Raw genomic sequence first — 13,621 nt, 5'->3', positions numbered from 1 at the left:
CCAGACTCCCGCCCTTGCTCTAATGTTCTGCAGATTGTGAGATTGTGGAGTGTATTTGTAAACCCCACTCTACAAATCCCATACCCTCCAACATTTGAAGGGCAGAAATCGGTACATACACATAAAGGGGGCGTGACCATGGCTAAAGTGGGTGTGACCATTGGTAAAAGGGGGCGTGGTCATCCCCTTTCTGAATGTGTACTCGGCACTGTTGGAGGGTATGCCAATGTAGCCTCAAATATACAATGGTAAATGTGTTCCTAAACCGAGTGCTTATGAACGCATGTGAGCAAAATGGGGGCAACAATTAAATAGCCCTGGTAGACACCCACAAAACAATTAAATCTGCCCCAAGGTGTTTTTAAAAATGACAATCTGTAATTTTTCTCCACTTCTCCCCAAACTTTAATAAATCGTCCCATATACCGTATCAGAGGATAGTCTACATACAGTATAAGAACCCCAAGAACACTCAGGACAAAATGACAGGCAAACATGAAGGTTTCTATAATCCAGTCCAACTGTCAGAGTTCTAGTTCTATACACAGTGTAAGTGCTGCCAGGTTCCTGTATCCTACCGTAACCAAATGCGGTCAGGAGTAGGGCGCGTGGTCAGGAATCCGGCCCCCGAGCGCTGAGGAGATGACGCATCCAAAGTGTGTTGTACCAGGAGCTGGAGAATGCTGCGTTGTAGTACACGGTGCGCGAACGGTGCAGAGTGTTCCGCGCTTCCGAAGCAGCAGCCCTGGGGCGAGCAGCAGCGCCTGTACAGGGAGCCCGCAATGCCAGGAGCAGGAAGCAGGCCGCACTCACCACCACCATGTCTGCACCCACGCACCGAACGCGAAGTCCACCACAGCATGGTGCTAGCTCTCCTCTCTGTGTGCTTGGTGTCCGAAAATCACCACTGCGCATGCCAGAGAGGGCTAGCACACACGCTGTGATCTCCCCTGATTGCTGTGCGATGGGTCCGCGGTGCCGGCGCATCACGTCACGACGCAGCGCACGCTGGCCCGGGACCCGCAATGCACCCTTGGGAACGGTTGCATTGCGGGTAGAAAAAGCGGTACATTCGGTACACTTGAATTTTTCCGGTACAGACCGTTTAAAAACGGTACTGTACCGGCAAAATCGGTACTGTTGGAGGGTATGAAATCCTGAAGTTGCCACTGCATAAGCTGGTATTTACCCATTTGAGTGCCAAGTGAATTTGTCAAAATAGGTGTGACTATTGCCAAGCAAACATATTTATTCAACTTAAGGACCTGTAATGTTTAACTTACAGTATATAGGAAATATAATCTTTTTTTACAGAACATTTTATTTGAATTTATATTACACAAATGTGAGTGATCCTGGAATTTTTAGCAGATATTTTGAACATCGTTCACAGAGATTTGGAATTTAAAGGTTAAATAATAGCCATATAGGTATACAGAGAGAAAAGACTGTAATAGAGCACAGGACTAAAGCATATTGCACTGGTTTGCACATTTGGATAAATATTTCTCCCTGTATGGTTACCACAGTGCTGTTTTGGGATCATATGAAAATTCTTTTGTTGAAAGCGAAAGCTTTGGGAACAATGATCAGCTTGTCCTGTGGAGACATAATCATCCATTTTGCTCAGAACACTAAATAGCTGTACAAATTGCTTTGTCTTTCTACATGCAAAACATGCTGAGCATGAGAGCATGCAAAAGAGAACCGTTATCTTCTACAGACTATACAGTATATGCTGCAACCTACACTGCCCTCTGGTGGATGAATACCTGTATTCTTTCTTCATGTATAGGTAGTGCAGTAATACTGCATTTGGCTGACAAATTTTAATTAATGTTAATTTAAAATGATCATTGTGGATATACATATAGAAGATCATTCTGGTCTTCATGCTCCCCTGCGTGTTCGCACGAGGCAGCAATGTTTTGCTACTGCACATGTGCATTTATGCACATGTGCAGGCTCCATTTGTGAAGTTGTATAATCGCTGGCCCTTTCCCACGGAGCATTGCTGGTTGGGGGTCGGCGTGCACGGGTCATGCCAATGGGCGTTCCCACGCAAACGCTGGACTTCCCATGGTAATTCAACTGTAACATGGGTGCGGTAGTAACTGATGACTGACAGGAAGCTGGTGTTTGGGGGTGGTAACTTTTTTCAGGGAGTATCGATAAAAGGCAGAGGTGCCCTGGCATTTTAAAGGAGGGTGACATCAGCACCAGCCTGGATCAGCCTGTCTCTGTCCTGGGTCCCGGCAGGTAAGTCGTCCGTCACTGACGTCATCCGAAACCGCCGGCGACGGCAGTGCGTGCGTACATACATATACTGTAATTCAGCAGCTGCACCTGCAGTAGAAGGCTTCCACTCCTGCTGCATGATAAATCACTGCACCCACACATTGCAGTTAAATGGCTGCGGCAGTAGCTCCCATACCTGAAACCCCTCACTGTGCAGCCCACAGCCCGCTGTTAGATGGTCGCCAGCTCCTCCTCAACCCCCGATAGCCGAGGTCGGAGGTGCGCTTAACAGACAGGTGGACGGGCAATGACTCACTGCATGCTCTCCCTGGCTGGCACTGCACACGTGACGGCGCCACAAAGGACACAGCAGGAGGCAGGGGCATAACTAGAACTTTATGGGCCCTAAAGCAAAATTTTGAATGGAGCCCCCCCCCCCCCCCCCCACCATTGTCTCTACAATGCCCCTTAGGGGGTGAGGCAGAAGAAAGAGTGAGGGGAATGAGTAGCAAAGGCCATGATGTATTAAAGTAGAAATGCATTAAAAACCCTGCAATTTCTAACTCACTAAGGGCCAGATTCTCTAAGCTACAAAAGTGATAAAATGGAGAGTGATAAACAACCAACCAATCAGCTCCTGCCTGACATTTTTCAAACACATGTCTGTGACATGGCAGGAATGAGCTGATTGGCGGGCTGTTTATCACTCTCCATTTTATCACTTTTGAAGCTGAGTACATTGGGTCCATTGTAAATCATTGTCATAAGTCATGATGTTTCCATTTAGTCTCCCACTAGTGTTTTTGGTCTGTCTATCTCCCAAATGCCTCAAATGTGGCTTAGAATGTCTAAAGTTGACTTCTTGGCTAGGCTAAGGCTGTGTTCATGGGTTTAAACTTTGACCTGACTTAACACATTGATCATGCTAAAGCAGCCATTAGTATCATCATTATCATAATCAGCCTTGTCCCATCTGGACATCCCAGTACAGAATTGGGGACATACTGTACCAGTTCCCACACTAACACTATATCCCTCTTAGTGGTGGTAGCCACTCATGTCTACTATGGGGCTCAGTTTCTTTGGCCAAAAGGAAAATTACATGGTCCAAGGAATGTTATGGCACAAGAGATTCTTTCATTTAATTTTAGTATCGATCCCTTGCTTTGTTCTGCTTCTGTAATGGGAAGTACTCTCCCTAATTGTTGATGTTAAAAAGCCATTGATAGTACTATCTATATAATAAACTTAAATAGTGATGAAAATTATGCCACCACATAATTGTAAAAAATGTGATACACATAAGAAATGCACAAATACCACAGAAATTATTGCCCACATCTTCTCTCCCCGACAACTGAAGTATAAATACCATATAGAAAAAGTTATCATTAATATATTCATCAATGGTAATCGAACAATCAATAAGTTATACACATTTTGTGTGAAGATATTGCTGTAATATACTTTACTTAATGTAGTGTATACTGCTGCAAATATAAACAGGACTAGACGAAAAGTGGGCACATTGTTTAAAAGGACAACTGTAAAATGGGCTAATCTGTCAAAACAAAAGACATATCTACAGTACTGCGCTGTACACAATAGTAATAGGCCACAATACTGTAGCGTCCATATCCATTTGGAATCAAATCATCACAAATATTTAGTCTATGATTTCTAAATGCCATATGATATTTAGAATGGCAGACATTGTATGTAGTGTCAGGATAGCACAAATATACATTAACAAGCACCAGGGTGAAAGTATTTCTAAAACGGGATGCAGTCAAAATCCCGACGGTCAAAATATCGACAACCATTGACCGACATTTAAAATCCCGACAAGGTCAAAATCCCGACAAGTTCAAAATTCCAACATTTAAAATCCCGACATATAGAATGTAGACAGGTAAAAAAGTCAACATGACTTTTGGTTGACAGTTTGGGAGGTCGACATGGGTTTTTTCACAGTTTTTTCACCCGACATGTGCCGACAGTCAGTATTTCATGCCCTACCATCCACTAGGGCGTGGCGGGAGAATAAAATAGTGTGCCAAGTGCAGCGAGGCACCGTGCCCGAAGCATAGCGAGTGTTGCGAGGGGCTGCGGTTGACTACCAACTGTGTCCATGTCGACATCCGGGTAAAAAAACTGTGAAAAAAACCATGTCGACCTCACGACTTGTCAACCGAAAGTCATGTTGACTTTTTCACTTGTCTACATTCTATATGTCTCAGAGCTACATATGACATTGACATAGCGCACAATTCAAAATCAGACCCATGCTAGGCAGAAGAGCTTATTATTTACATACTTGCACCTACTCAAAAATACTGCATGTTGCCTGCACAGTGATAGAATAAGGACGCCATTTGAGATTTTTCAATATACAAGACTCCGGAAAGTGCAGACCCATTGCACTGCTTTACACGGGGCAAGGTCCATTGTGCATGTGCGCAGAACAGGCTGTGCGATGTTGCCCATAATTCCTATATGCCTGATTGACAGGCAGTGGCATTGAGGGATGGGAGAAGGCCTGCATTTCTTGAAATGGGGACGTTTCCCCACCACCACAACTTTTTTCTTCTGTCGGTCAACTACATAAGGATTTTAAATGTCGGTATTTTGACCATGTCAGGATTTTTACCTTGTCGGAAGTTTGACCGTCGGTCAATAGCTGAAGGTATTTTGACCGTCGGGATTTTGACCATCTGTATTTCATACCGAAACCTCTGAAACATTGCATGGGAGCTAACTGTAAATAGTAGTTGACTTTATGCTAAAACTGCTACAAACCCCACCCTTGTGTGCATCCATGTGTATGAATGTGTAAGGACTCGGACACATAACATGGACCATCCAGGTGTATGAATGTGCAAGGACTCGGACACATAACATGGACCATCCAGGTGTATGAATGTGTAAGGACTCGGACACATAACATGGACCATCCAGGTGTATGAATGTGCAAGGACTCGGACACATAACATGGACCATCCAGGTGTATGAATGTGCAAGGACTCGGACACATAACATGGACCATCCATGTGTATGAATGTGCAAGGACTCGGTCACATAACATGGACCATCCAGGTGTATGAATGTGCAAGGACTCGGACACATAACATGGACCATCCATGTGTATGAATGTGCAAGGACTCGGACACATAACATGGACCATCCATGTGTATGAATGTGCAAGGACTCGGACACATAACATGGACCATCCAGGAATGTGCAAGGACTCGGACACATAACATGGACCATCCATGTGTATGAATGTGCAAGGACTCGGACACATAACATGGACCATCCATGTGTATGAATGTGCAAGGACTCGGACACATAACATGGACCATCCATGTGTATGAATGTGCAAGGACTCGGACACTTAACATGGACCATCCAGGTGTGTCTGAATAGGAACCTCACACTCACCTTCCAGAAATGCCCAAATCCTTTTCCATACACTTCTCAGTGCTTTCGTCTTAGATCGTAACTGTGACTCTGTACAGGCCGTATTGGGACACATGCATGGTGCCACTCAGGCATCAAAAATCTCAGAGCTATATATGACATTGACATAGCGCACAATTCAAAATCAGACCCATGCTAGGCAGAAGAGCTCATTATTTACATACTTGCACCTACTCAAAAATACTGCATGTTGCCTGCACAGTGATAGAATAAGGACGCCATTTGAGATTTTTCAATATACAAGACTCCAGAAAGTGCAGACCCATTGCACTGCTTTACACGGGGCAAGGTCCATTGTGCATGTGCGCAGAACAGGCTGTGCGATGTTGCCCATAATTCCTATATGCCTGATTGACAGGCAGTGGCATTGAGGGATGGGGGAAGGCCTGCATTTCTTGAAATGGGGACGTTTCCCCACCACCACAACTTTTTTCTTCTGTCGGTCAACTACATAAGCTGAAGCTTACTTAGGTAGCCTCCTGCATGAACATTGTGACTGATGGGAACGTAGCTACATGCTGCAGTCATCTCTTACTGGGCCAGATGCATTAAGCTTCAAAAGTGATGAAATGGAGAGTGATAAACAGCCAGCCAATCAGCTCCTGCCTGACATTTTTTAAACACAATCTGTGACATAGCAGGCAGGAGCTGATTGGTTGGTGTTTATCACTCTCCATTTTATCACTTTTGAAGCTTAGTGCATCTGGCCCACTCAGAGGTTCCTACATATTCCACCTTCTAGTAATTCAAAGAAGTGGCTTTTAACTGCCTCCATCTCTGAATCAGTCCTCTGTCTGGTGTCACTGTGTAAAAAGATTTTCCCAATACATTTTGTATGATTTTTAAGAGAATGGAGTGGGTGCAGATAGACCGTAGCAAGATGTTGGAATAACTGAGTTTTAAAATGAAAATAATGTCTTTTGTACAAGATATAAATGTTTTTTTATCACTAATCTCAGGCAATTACTGAATGTATAATTATGTGGGTTATTGCTAAAAGTTGATTCTCTAAGTGACTAATGAATGAATAAACCTAGGGATATTTAGTTATTGCATTATACTTATCCACTGGGGTTTATATCTAAAGGACTTTAGGGAAATGCTCCATTTCTATCAGAAGTGCATTTCTACTGTCTTAATATAATGTAGAGGATGAGAATATTTAATGTAAAACTAGCACTGCTTTCCATTAGGTGTGTATAGGTTGTACTACAACTGTGTGGCCCCAACATGGATGACTATATAGTATATAGTCATCTATGTTGGGGCCACACAGTTGTAGTCAAACATCAGATAATTCATCACTTTATGCATACTACCAGTATACGTGATGCACTGGCACCAAAGGGGGCGTGTCTTTGCAGGAATGACGCTCCTGTGAGCCACACCTCCTGTTCTAATCACTCTCTGACTTCTGTGAATAGACACTGTGTGCCAGAGCCTGATTAGAGGGGGGGGGGGGGCAAGGGGTGAGTAACCCTGGGCCCCACTGTCTTAAGGGGCTCCCTGGCCGGAGCGGCTCTGCCCCTGCTTGGGTGCTGCAGCATGACTGATTTATGCAATCTCTATAGTTTTCTATGGTCTTAGACATGGCAAGGGAGAGATCCTTAGGAGATGGGACAGAGAAAAAGATGGAAGAGGAATAGAGAGACACAGGTGAGGGAGAGAGATTAAGAGATGGGTGAAGGACAGGTGGGGAGAAAGAGAGAGAAACAGTGGGGAAAGAAGGAGATTGGGGGATGAAGATGGGAAGAGTATTGGCTACATTGGCTAACACCAACATGCGGTAAGTGTGTGCCCCTGAACCAGATCCTTTATGTTCCTGGATTTTCATTGACTTCCAGCATGTGATTCCAGCATATCTGATCTAATACAGAGGTAGCCAACTCCAGTCCTGGAGAACTACCGACAGTTCACATTTTCCAGCCCACCAAGCAGGTGCACTCATTACTCACTGGCACATTTTAAAAGATCCACAGCTAAATACTTCACTTATGATTCTGTGAGGAGACCTGGAAAATGTGAACTGTTGGTAGCTCTCGAGGACTGGAGTTGGCTACCCCTGATCTAATATATAAATATGAGTTTCCAGAGGCATTTGCAGATACTGTAGATTACCTACAATAAGCGCTGCTAAGAGTCAGGTCCTTTGTATCTTCCATACGGTGTAACGATATCAAACCACTTGTTTTTGTTGAAGATGACTTCACATGGAGAAAAAGCAACATGTGCTAATATTATGACAGAATTCATGACTTGGTTCTTATTATAATCTAATTCAGTACAATAACATACTTGTTGGTGTTGCATTTCATAACAATAAAGCCAATATAAATCCAGCTCAGAGAGAGTATGGAATACGGTCGAGAATGTATATATACGGGTGTGGATCATTTGTTCACCAGCAAGTTGTTAGACAGTCATTAGGTCGACATGGATTTAAGTCGACATGCAGGAAGGTCAGCATGAGTCTAGGTCAACATATGTTAGGTCGACATGGGTCATAAGGTCGACATGGGTTAGGTCGATAGTTAAAAGGTGGACATGGGGTATTTCACAGTTTTTTTACCCGAATGTCAACACAGTCGACATGGGCACAGGTTAAAGTGCACCGCATCGCCTTAGCATGGCTTGCTGCACTCGCCATGCTTCGGGCTCGGTGCCACGCTACACTCGGCACACTATTTTATTCTACCGCCACACCCTAGTGGACGGTAGGGCATGAAATACCACATGCCGGCACATGTCCGCTCAAAAAACAGTGAAAACCCCATGTCGACCTAATGAACCTGTCCCATGTCAACCTAGACTAATGGCGACCTTCTTGCATGTCGACCTAATGACAGTCTAACAACTTTCTGGTGACCAAATGACCGTATTCCATATATACTTCTGTAGCAACATGACAAATCTTCTTCCTACTGCATCTACAGGTTCATCTTATCAATCAGTACAAAGAGGGCTTCTGTGGTGGATCCATAGTCAATGAGAAATGGATAGTTACTGCTGCCCACTGCTTCCTTACACCTGTTCCGTTCAGCATAGTCGCAGGTAAAGTCTCATTTCCCTGAAAATAATATATTTGCTAATAATTTATCTTAGCAATTTAATCAGTGTTTTCCTAACAAAACACCTTTCATAGAAATAAAAGGGCTTATAGCACATATACCAATTATAACAGAATTAAACAGAAGATATATAAACCATTCTATGTATTACATTTATGCATCTCAATTATAAAACACTTAAGTTATAACAGACAGGATAGGTCAGAGTGTTACTTTGCTGCTGTTGTGCGGATACCTTCAGCGATTTGCACAGTCACCAAGGCATTTGCACAAGGTGGGGGAGGGGGCGCAGGATGCAGGTGGGCAGGGAGCTGGTGAATGGTGGGTGCGCCCAGGAAAATGCGGGGCGTCCCCATGAGAATGCAGGCAGGCCAATGGCTTCCGGGGTGGGCGGCTGACATTGCATGACATCAGTGCCTGCCCCGTTCTCGGAGCTGGACGCCGTAAATATAGGTCAGTCAACACTGACTTATATTTGCGAACAGATGAGAAACCATTCGATGTTCAGTGACCATCAAATGATTTTTCTCCCGTACGATCCCCTGTGAATAGATATTTATGCTAAACATCCATTTGTAATGCAGCAGAGATGTTGGCACGGCGGTAGGCCATTCACGGTGGGTGGCATTAGATGGCTCGCTAAGCAGGGCCCATAATCTTTCCAAATCAGAAGGACTAATTTTCACCAATAATAGTTACTTTCCTGATCTCTATCACTGTTGGTAACGGCAATCAATCCTACCCCATAAGCGTTCTGCCATGTGTCATCATTGACTTGACTGTGTAATGCCTATTGTTAGAAATGACTGAGTTGTTTTTATTTGAAAGCTATTTTCCATTTAATAGGTGAACACAATACTAAAAAGGAGGATGGGACAGAACAATATCTGAAGGTGGCAAAAGTGATCATCCACCCAATGTACAACTTCAGCAAGAGCTCATACGATAATGACATAGCGCTTATAGAGCTAGAAAAGCCAATGATACTAAATGACTATGTGAGGCCTATCTGCATTGGCAGCAGACAATTCATAGATAGACTGCTAAAGACTAAATCATACAGCTGGGTGACTGGATGGGGTCGCATCATTTTTCAAGGAATACCGAGTACCACACTGCAGAAGCTAGCCGTTCCCTACGTTGACCGAGCCGTCTGCAAAAAGTCCCACCGATTTTCTATCTCTACGAACATGTTCTGTGCTGGGTATTCTGACCAAGGGAAGGATTCATGTCAGGGAGATAGTGGTGGGCCCCATGCCTCTGAATTTAAAAATACTTGGTTCCTGACCGGAATTACAAGCTGGGGGGATAAATGCGCACAGAAAAACAAATATGGAGTATACACCAGAGTCGCTACATTCACCGACTGGATACTGAGAACAACAAGGCGTATTTAACCTATTTTTGGACTACTGATATAACTGCCATCTTTTCATGGTGTCAGAGCAAGACAATTTGAAACATTGATTATCCGGAAATCTTATATTTTAAGCAATAAAAATGTTAAGAAAAAAAAACAAAAAAAAAAACAAGTCTCGTGGATTACTAGCGGGTCTTTTTTATTTCTTGTTTTCTTTTAAACATAAAGTCTATTGTATAATCACAATAAGTGAATGCAACAATAAAACACACATACTGTATCAAAATCCAACATATAGTGACCAAATATTTATGATTAAAGGGGAAGAGTAAACAGGAAGGAAGGATGACACGTAATGACGAAAGGAAGAAAAAGATACATAAAGAAATAGGAGAGGGAGGAGAAGGAGGAAGAAAGACAAGTGAGTAGGTTCAAAAATAGTTAGTAATGTTAGTCAGCCAATCGCAGAAGAGAAATTTGTGAGGTGAGCCAGGGGCCCCAAACACTATAAATATTAGTAATACTAGTCATGTATTCCATACAGTGTATGTAAAGGTGACTACACACTGTACGATTTTTCAACCATGATCATTCATTTTGGCCCTTCTGAATAATGTTCGTCAAATATCTTTCAGTGTGCATGCTACAAATGATGAACGATGAACAACAATGCGTGTACCGTGGGTCGTTCATCAATGTTGTTCAATTTGGATTTATTTAAATAAAAGCCTATAAACTGTAACTACATTGTTTGTCATTTGTCTTTCATTGAATCGTTCAGTGTGCATGCACCACATATTTTGTACAGGACACTAGGTATGTTCAAGGGAAATTGGTCACCCATGTCTTTCAGTGCATACACTGTCCAGTGTGTATCCACTCTAACAAATACAAGATGTTGTCGAATGTAGAGAAGGGGGAGCAGGTTGTTTCCAATTAGTAGGTATTTAACATTTGGTAAAAGAAGTTGCATGGTGTATTGATTTGCATTGGCATCTAATTGCCATTGGGAGACCAAGAGGAAGTAGAAAAACCTGGGTGACAAACGAGTTGGGAGATGAGATTCAGGGGCGTAACTATAGCACCGCAGCCCCCGCCACCGCGGGGGGGGGCGCTGTGCATGTGGGGGCGCCGGGGGCTGCGGTGCTATAGTTAACTACCCCAATCCCCCGCAGACTTACCTATCGCGCTGGTCCCGGCGGCTCCGTTCTTCTGCTGAGGACCACCAGAAAATGGCCACCCCCATATAGCACACAGTTCTCTGAAACTGTCTGCTGTATGGGGGCGGCCATTTTCTGGTGGTCCTCAGCAGAAGAACGGAGCTGCCGGGACCAGCGTGATAGGTAAGGGGATTGAGGGGGGGTTTGCATGGGCGGCGGGGCAGGGGGGGTAGGGGTGCTTAGCGGGGCGGGCCCCCCCCCCCCCTAACGGCGGGGGGGCGCCCAAAACGTAGCTACGCCACTGATGAGATTGGTTACCTCCTGCCAAAGAGTTGAGATTTGTGGATGACCACCAAAAGTAGAGGAAGTATCCTTGAGTTGCACATCCTCTCCAGCATCTAGCTGATGCACCAGGGAACATTTTCTGCAGACTGGAGGACCCTGTCCCATCTATAGAGTAACTTATACATGTTCTCTTTTACACAAATGTTCATCTTTACTGAATTTACTTTCCTTACTAGGAGATAAAGGGCCTTATTCAAATTTCATCTGTACTGCGCCAGATGCACGCACCCATGGCAGCGAGGGGGGGCGGAGATGGGCGGGGAGCGCCGGGCTGCCCCATTACCATATGGGAACGCCCAGCGTTCCATGGGCGTTTCCATGAGAACGCTGGGCGTTCTCATGGTAATGAGGCAGTGACGCGGGTGTGTGGGCCAGGTAGCTGACATCACTGGATGTCAGCTGCCCGCCCATATCACGCCAGCGTGCACGCTAAACTAAGTAACTCAAAAGTCACTTATATAAGCGTGCACGCTAAACATCATTCGATGGTCACCGACCATCGAATGATGTGGGCGGACACCCCAGCAAAGCGAATGGATGTTTATGCAAAACATCCATTCGCTGCTGTGCGGGCGAAGCCGCACTTTGCTGGGGCGGCGGGGGGCGTGCGTTCGCCGGGCGGGGTTTGGTGGACTCGCAAGGCTGCGAATTTGCAGCCTTGCAAATCAACCTGAATAACCCCCCCAAAGTGTCTGAACCATATATCCAGTCAAATTAAAATTTAAAACGACTTGAGGATAATTAGTTTGAAAGTTCCAATGGTATCTGTGGGTAAGATAAATATCCAAATACTTAGTGAAAAATGAAATGGAAAGACTCTCGCGGGGAGGATTTGGCTGCACCAGATGCTGTACATAGAAGTCTAATACTTCCATTTTATGAGTATTACCCTAACATACAGTATGTTTAGAATACCAAAACAGAAATAAAACTGATGTTGAGCAGAGCAATGGGGATATTCTCTGATAGAGGAGTGCTTAAAGCATCTAGAGCATGGGTCTTCAACCTGTGACCCTCCAGATGTTGTGAAACTACATGTTCCAACATGCATTGCCACATGTGGTCCTATAAGAGCATGCCAAAACTGTCAGGGCATGCTGGGACATGTAGTTTCACAACATCTGGAGGGCCACAGGTTGAAGACCTGTGATCTAGAGTAAACTGGTTTTGGTGTTTTAGTAAAGCTGGGAAATGCTGAGGGATGCCTTGGACAGAACTGAATCCTTCTTTGTCTTTAGGGAGCTAGATTGATCAAGGTCAATCATTGTGTTAGTCTCCAACTAGGATAACGTGGCCCTCTGCAACCTGAGCTATGGGCTGAAACATCTCTTTTGGGGAAAAAAAGGCTGGTCATGGTTAGGAGCATAGGCAGAAATATTGTAAGTGTGACGGTTTTGGAGTGGAGAGTACTAATTACAATTACATTGTCATGAGCCACCAGTGGCTCATTCCTGTTACGAGCCGCCTCTGGTGGGTCTGTGTAAATGCAGCCTGACTTCTGTATCCCCAATGTGCAGCTGTTGTATAATTAGATCATTTGCTCTGGGCCTGGTGTCTCAGGTTGCTCACCTGTAGTAAGTCCCATGGGTAAAGGAGCTTGTCAGCCTTAGCAATTCTGATTGGGAGTGTTTCCTTTATCTCCATTGCTGCCTTTCACCAAGGTGCCAGTGATTCTGCTAGTGCAGCCTGTCCAGTCCGTTTCCCTGTCTTGGTGCAGTCAGTCTGTATCTGTTCGCTGGTCATCAGCCATATTCCTCAGCCCTCCTGACCCTGCCTTGGTCCAGTATTCCTGGTGCTTTCTGTTCCACAGAGGATTAAGCTAAGTATTGGTTTTTCCATCCACAGCATATCTGGTGATCCCTGTTAGAGTTTATCTGTGTGGAGCTTATGCTCTCTGTTATTAGGGGTTTTGCCATTCAGCTCCATACAGGTTATATTGTGTATTATTAACATCTTCATGCATTGTTGTG

At 44.4% G+C, this 13,621-nt stretch overlaps 1 protein-coding gene across 1 annotated transcript in view; it reads left to right on the top strand.

Annotated features, from left to right (window-relative positions):
• The window catches only part of F9 (coagulation factor IX), a 37,829-nt gene extending 26,941 nt beyond the window's left edge, over positions 1-10,888 (top strand). Inside the window, exons 7-8 of the mRNA XM_083159474.1 lie at positions 8,652-8,769; positions 9,633-10,888. Coding sequence (XP_083015600.1) covers positions 8,652-8,769; positions 9,633-10,183 — 669 coding nt within the window. The 3' untranslated portion in view covers positions 10,184-10,888. The remainder of the gene's footprint in view (positions 1-8,651; positions 8,770-9,632) is intronic.
• Positions 10,889-13,621: the final 2,733 nt, after the last annotated feature.

Source organism: Crinia signifera, chromosome 9, assembly GCF_055691185.1.
Source record: "Crinia signifera chromosome 9, ASM5569118v1, whole genome shotgun sequence".
Taxonomy (NCBI): Eukaryota; Metazoa; Chordata; class Amphibia; order Anura; family Myobatrachidae; genus Crinia; species Crinia signifera.
Note: the sequence above shows the minus strand (reverse complement) of the source record. Positions and strands in the feature narration are given on the sequence as shown.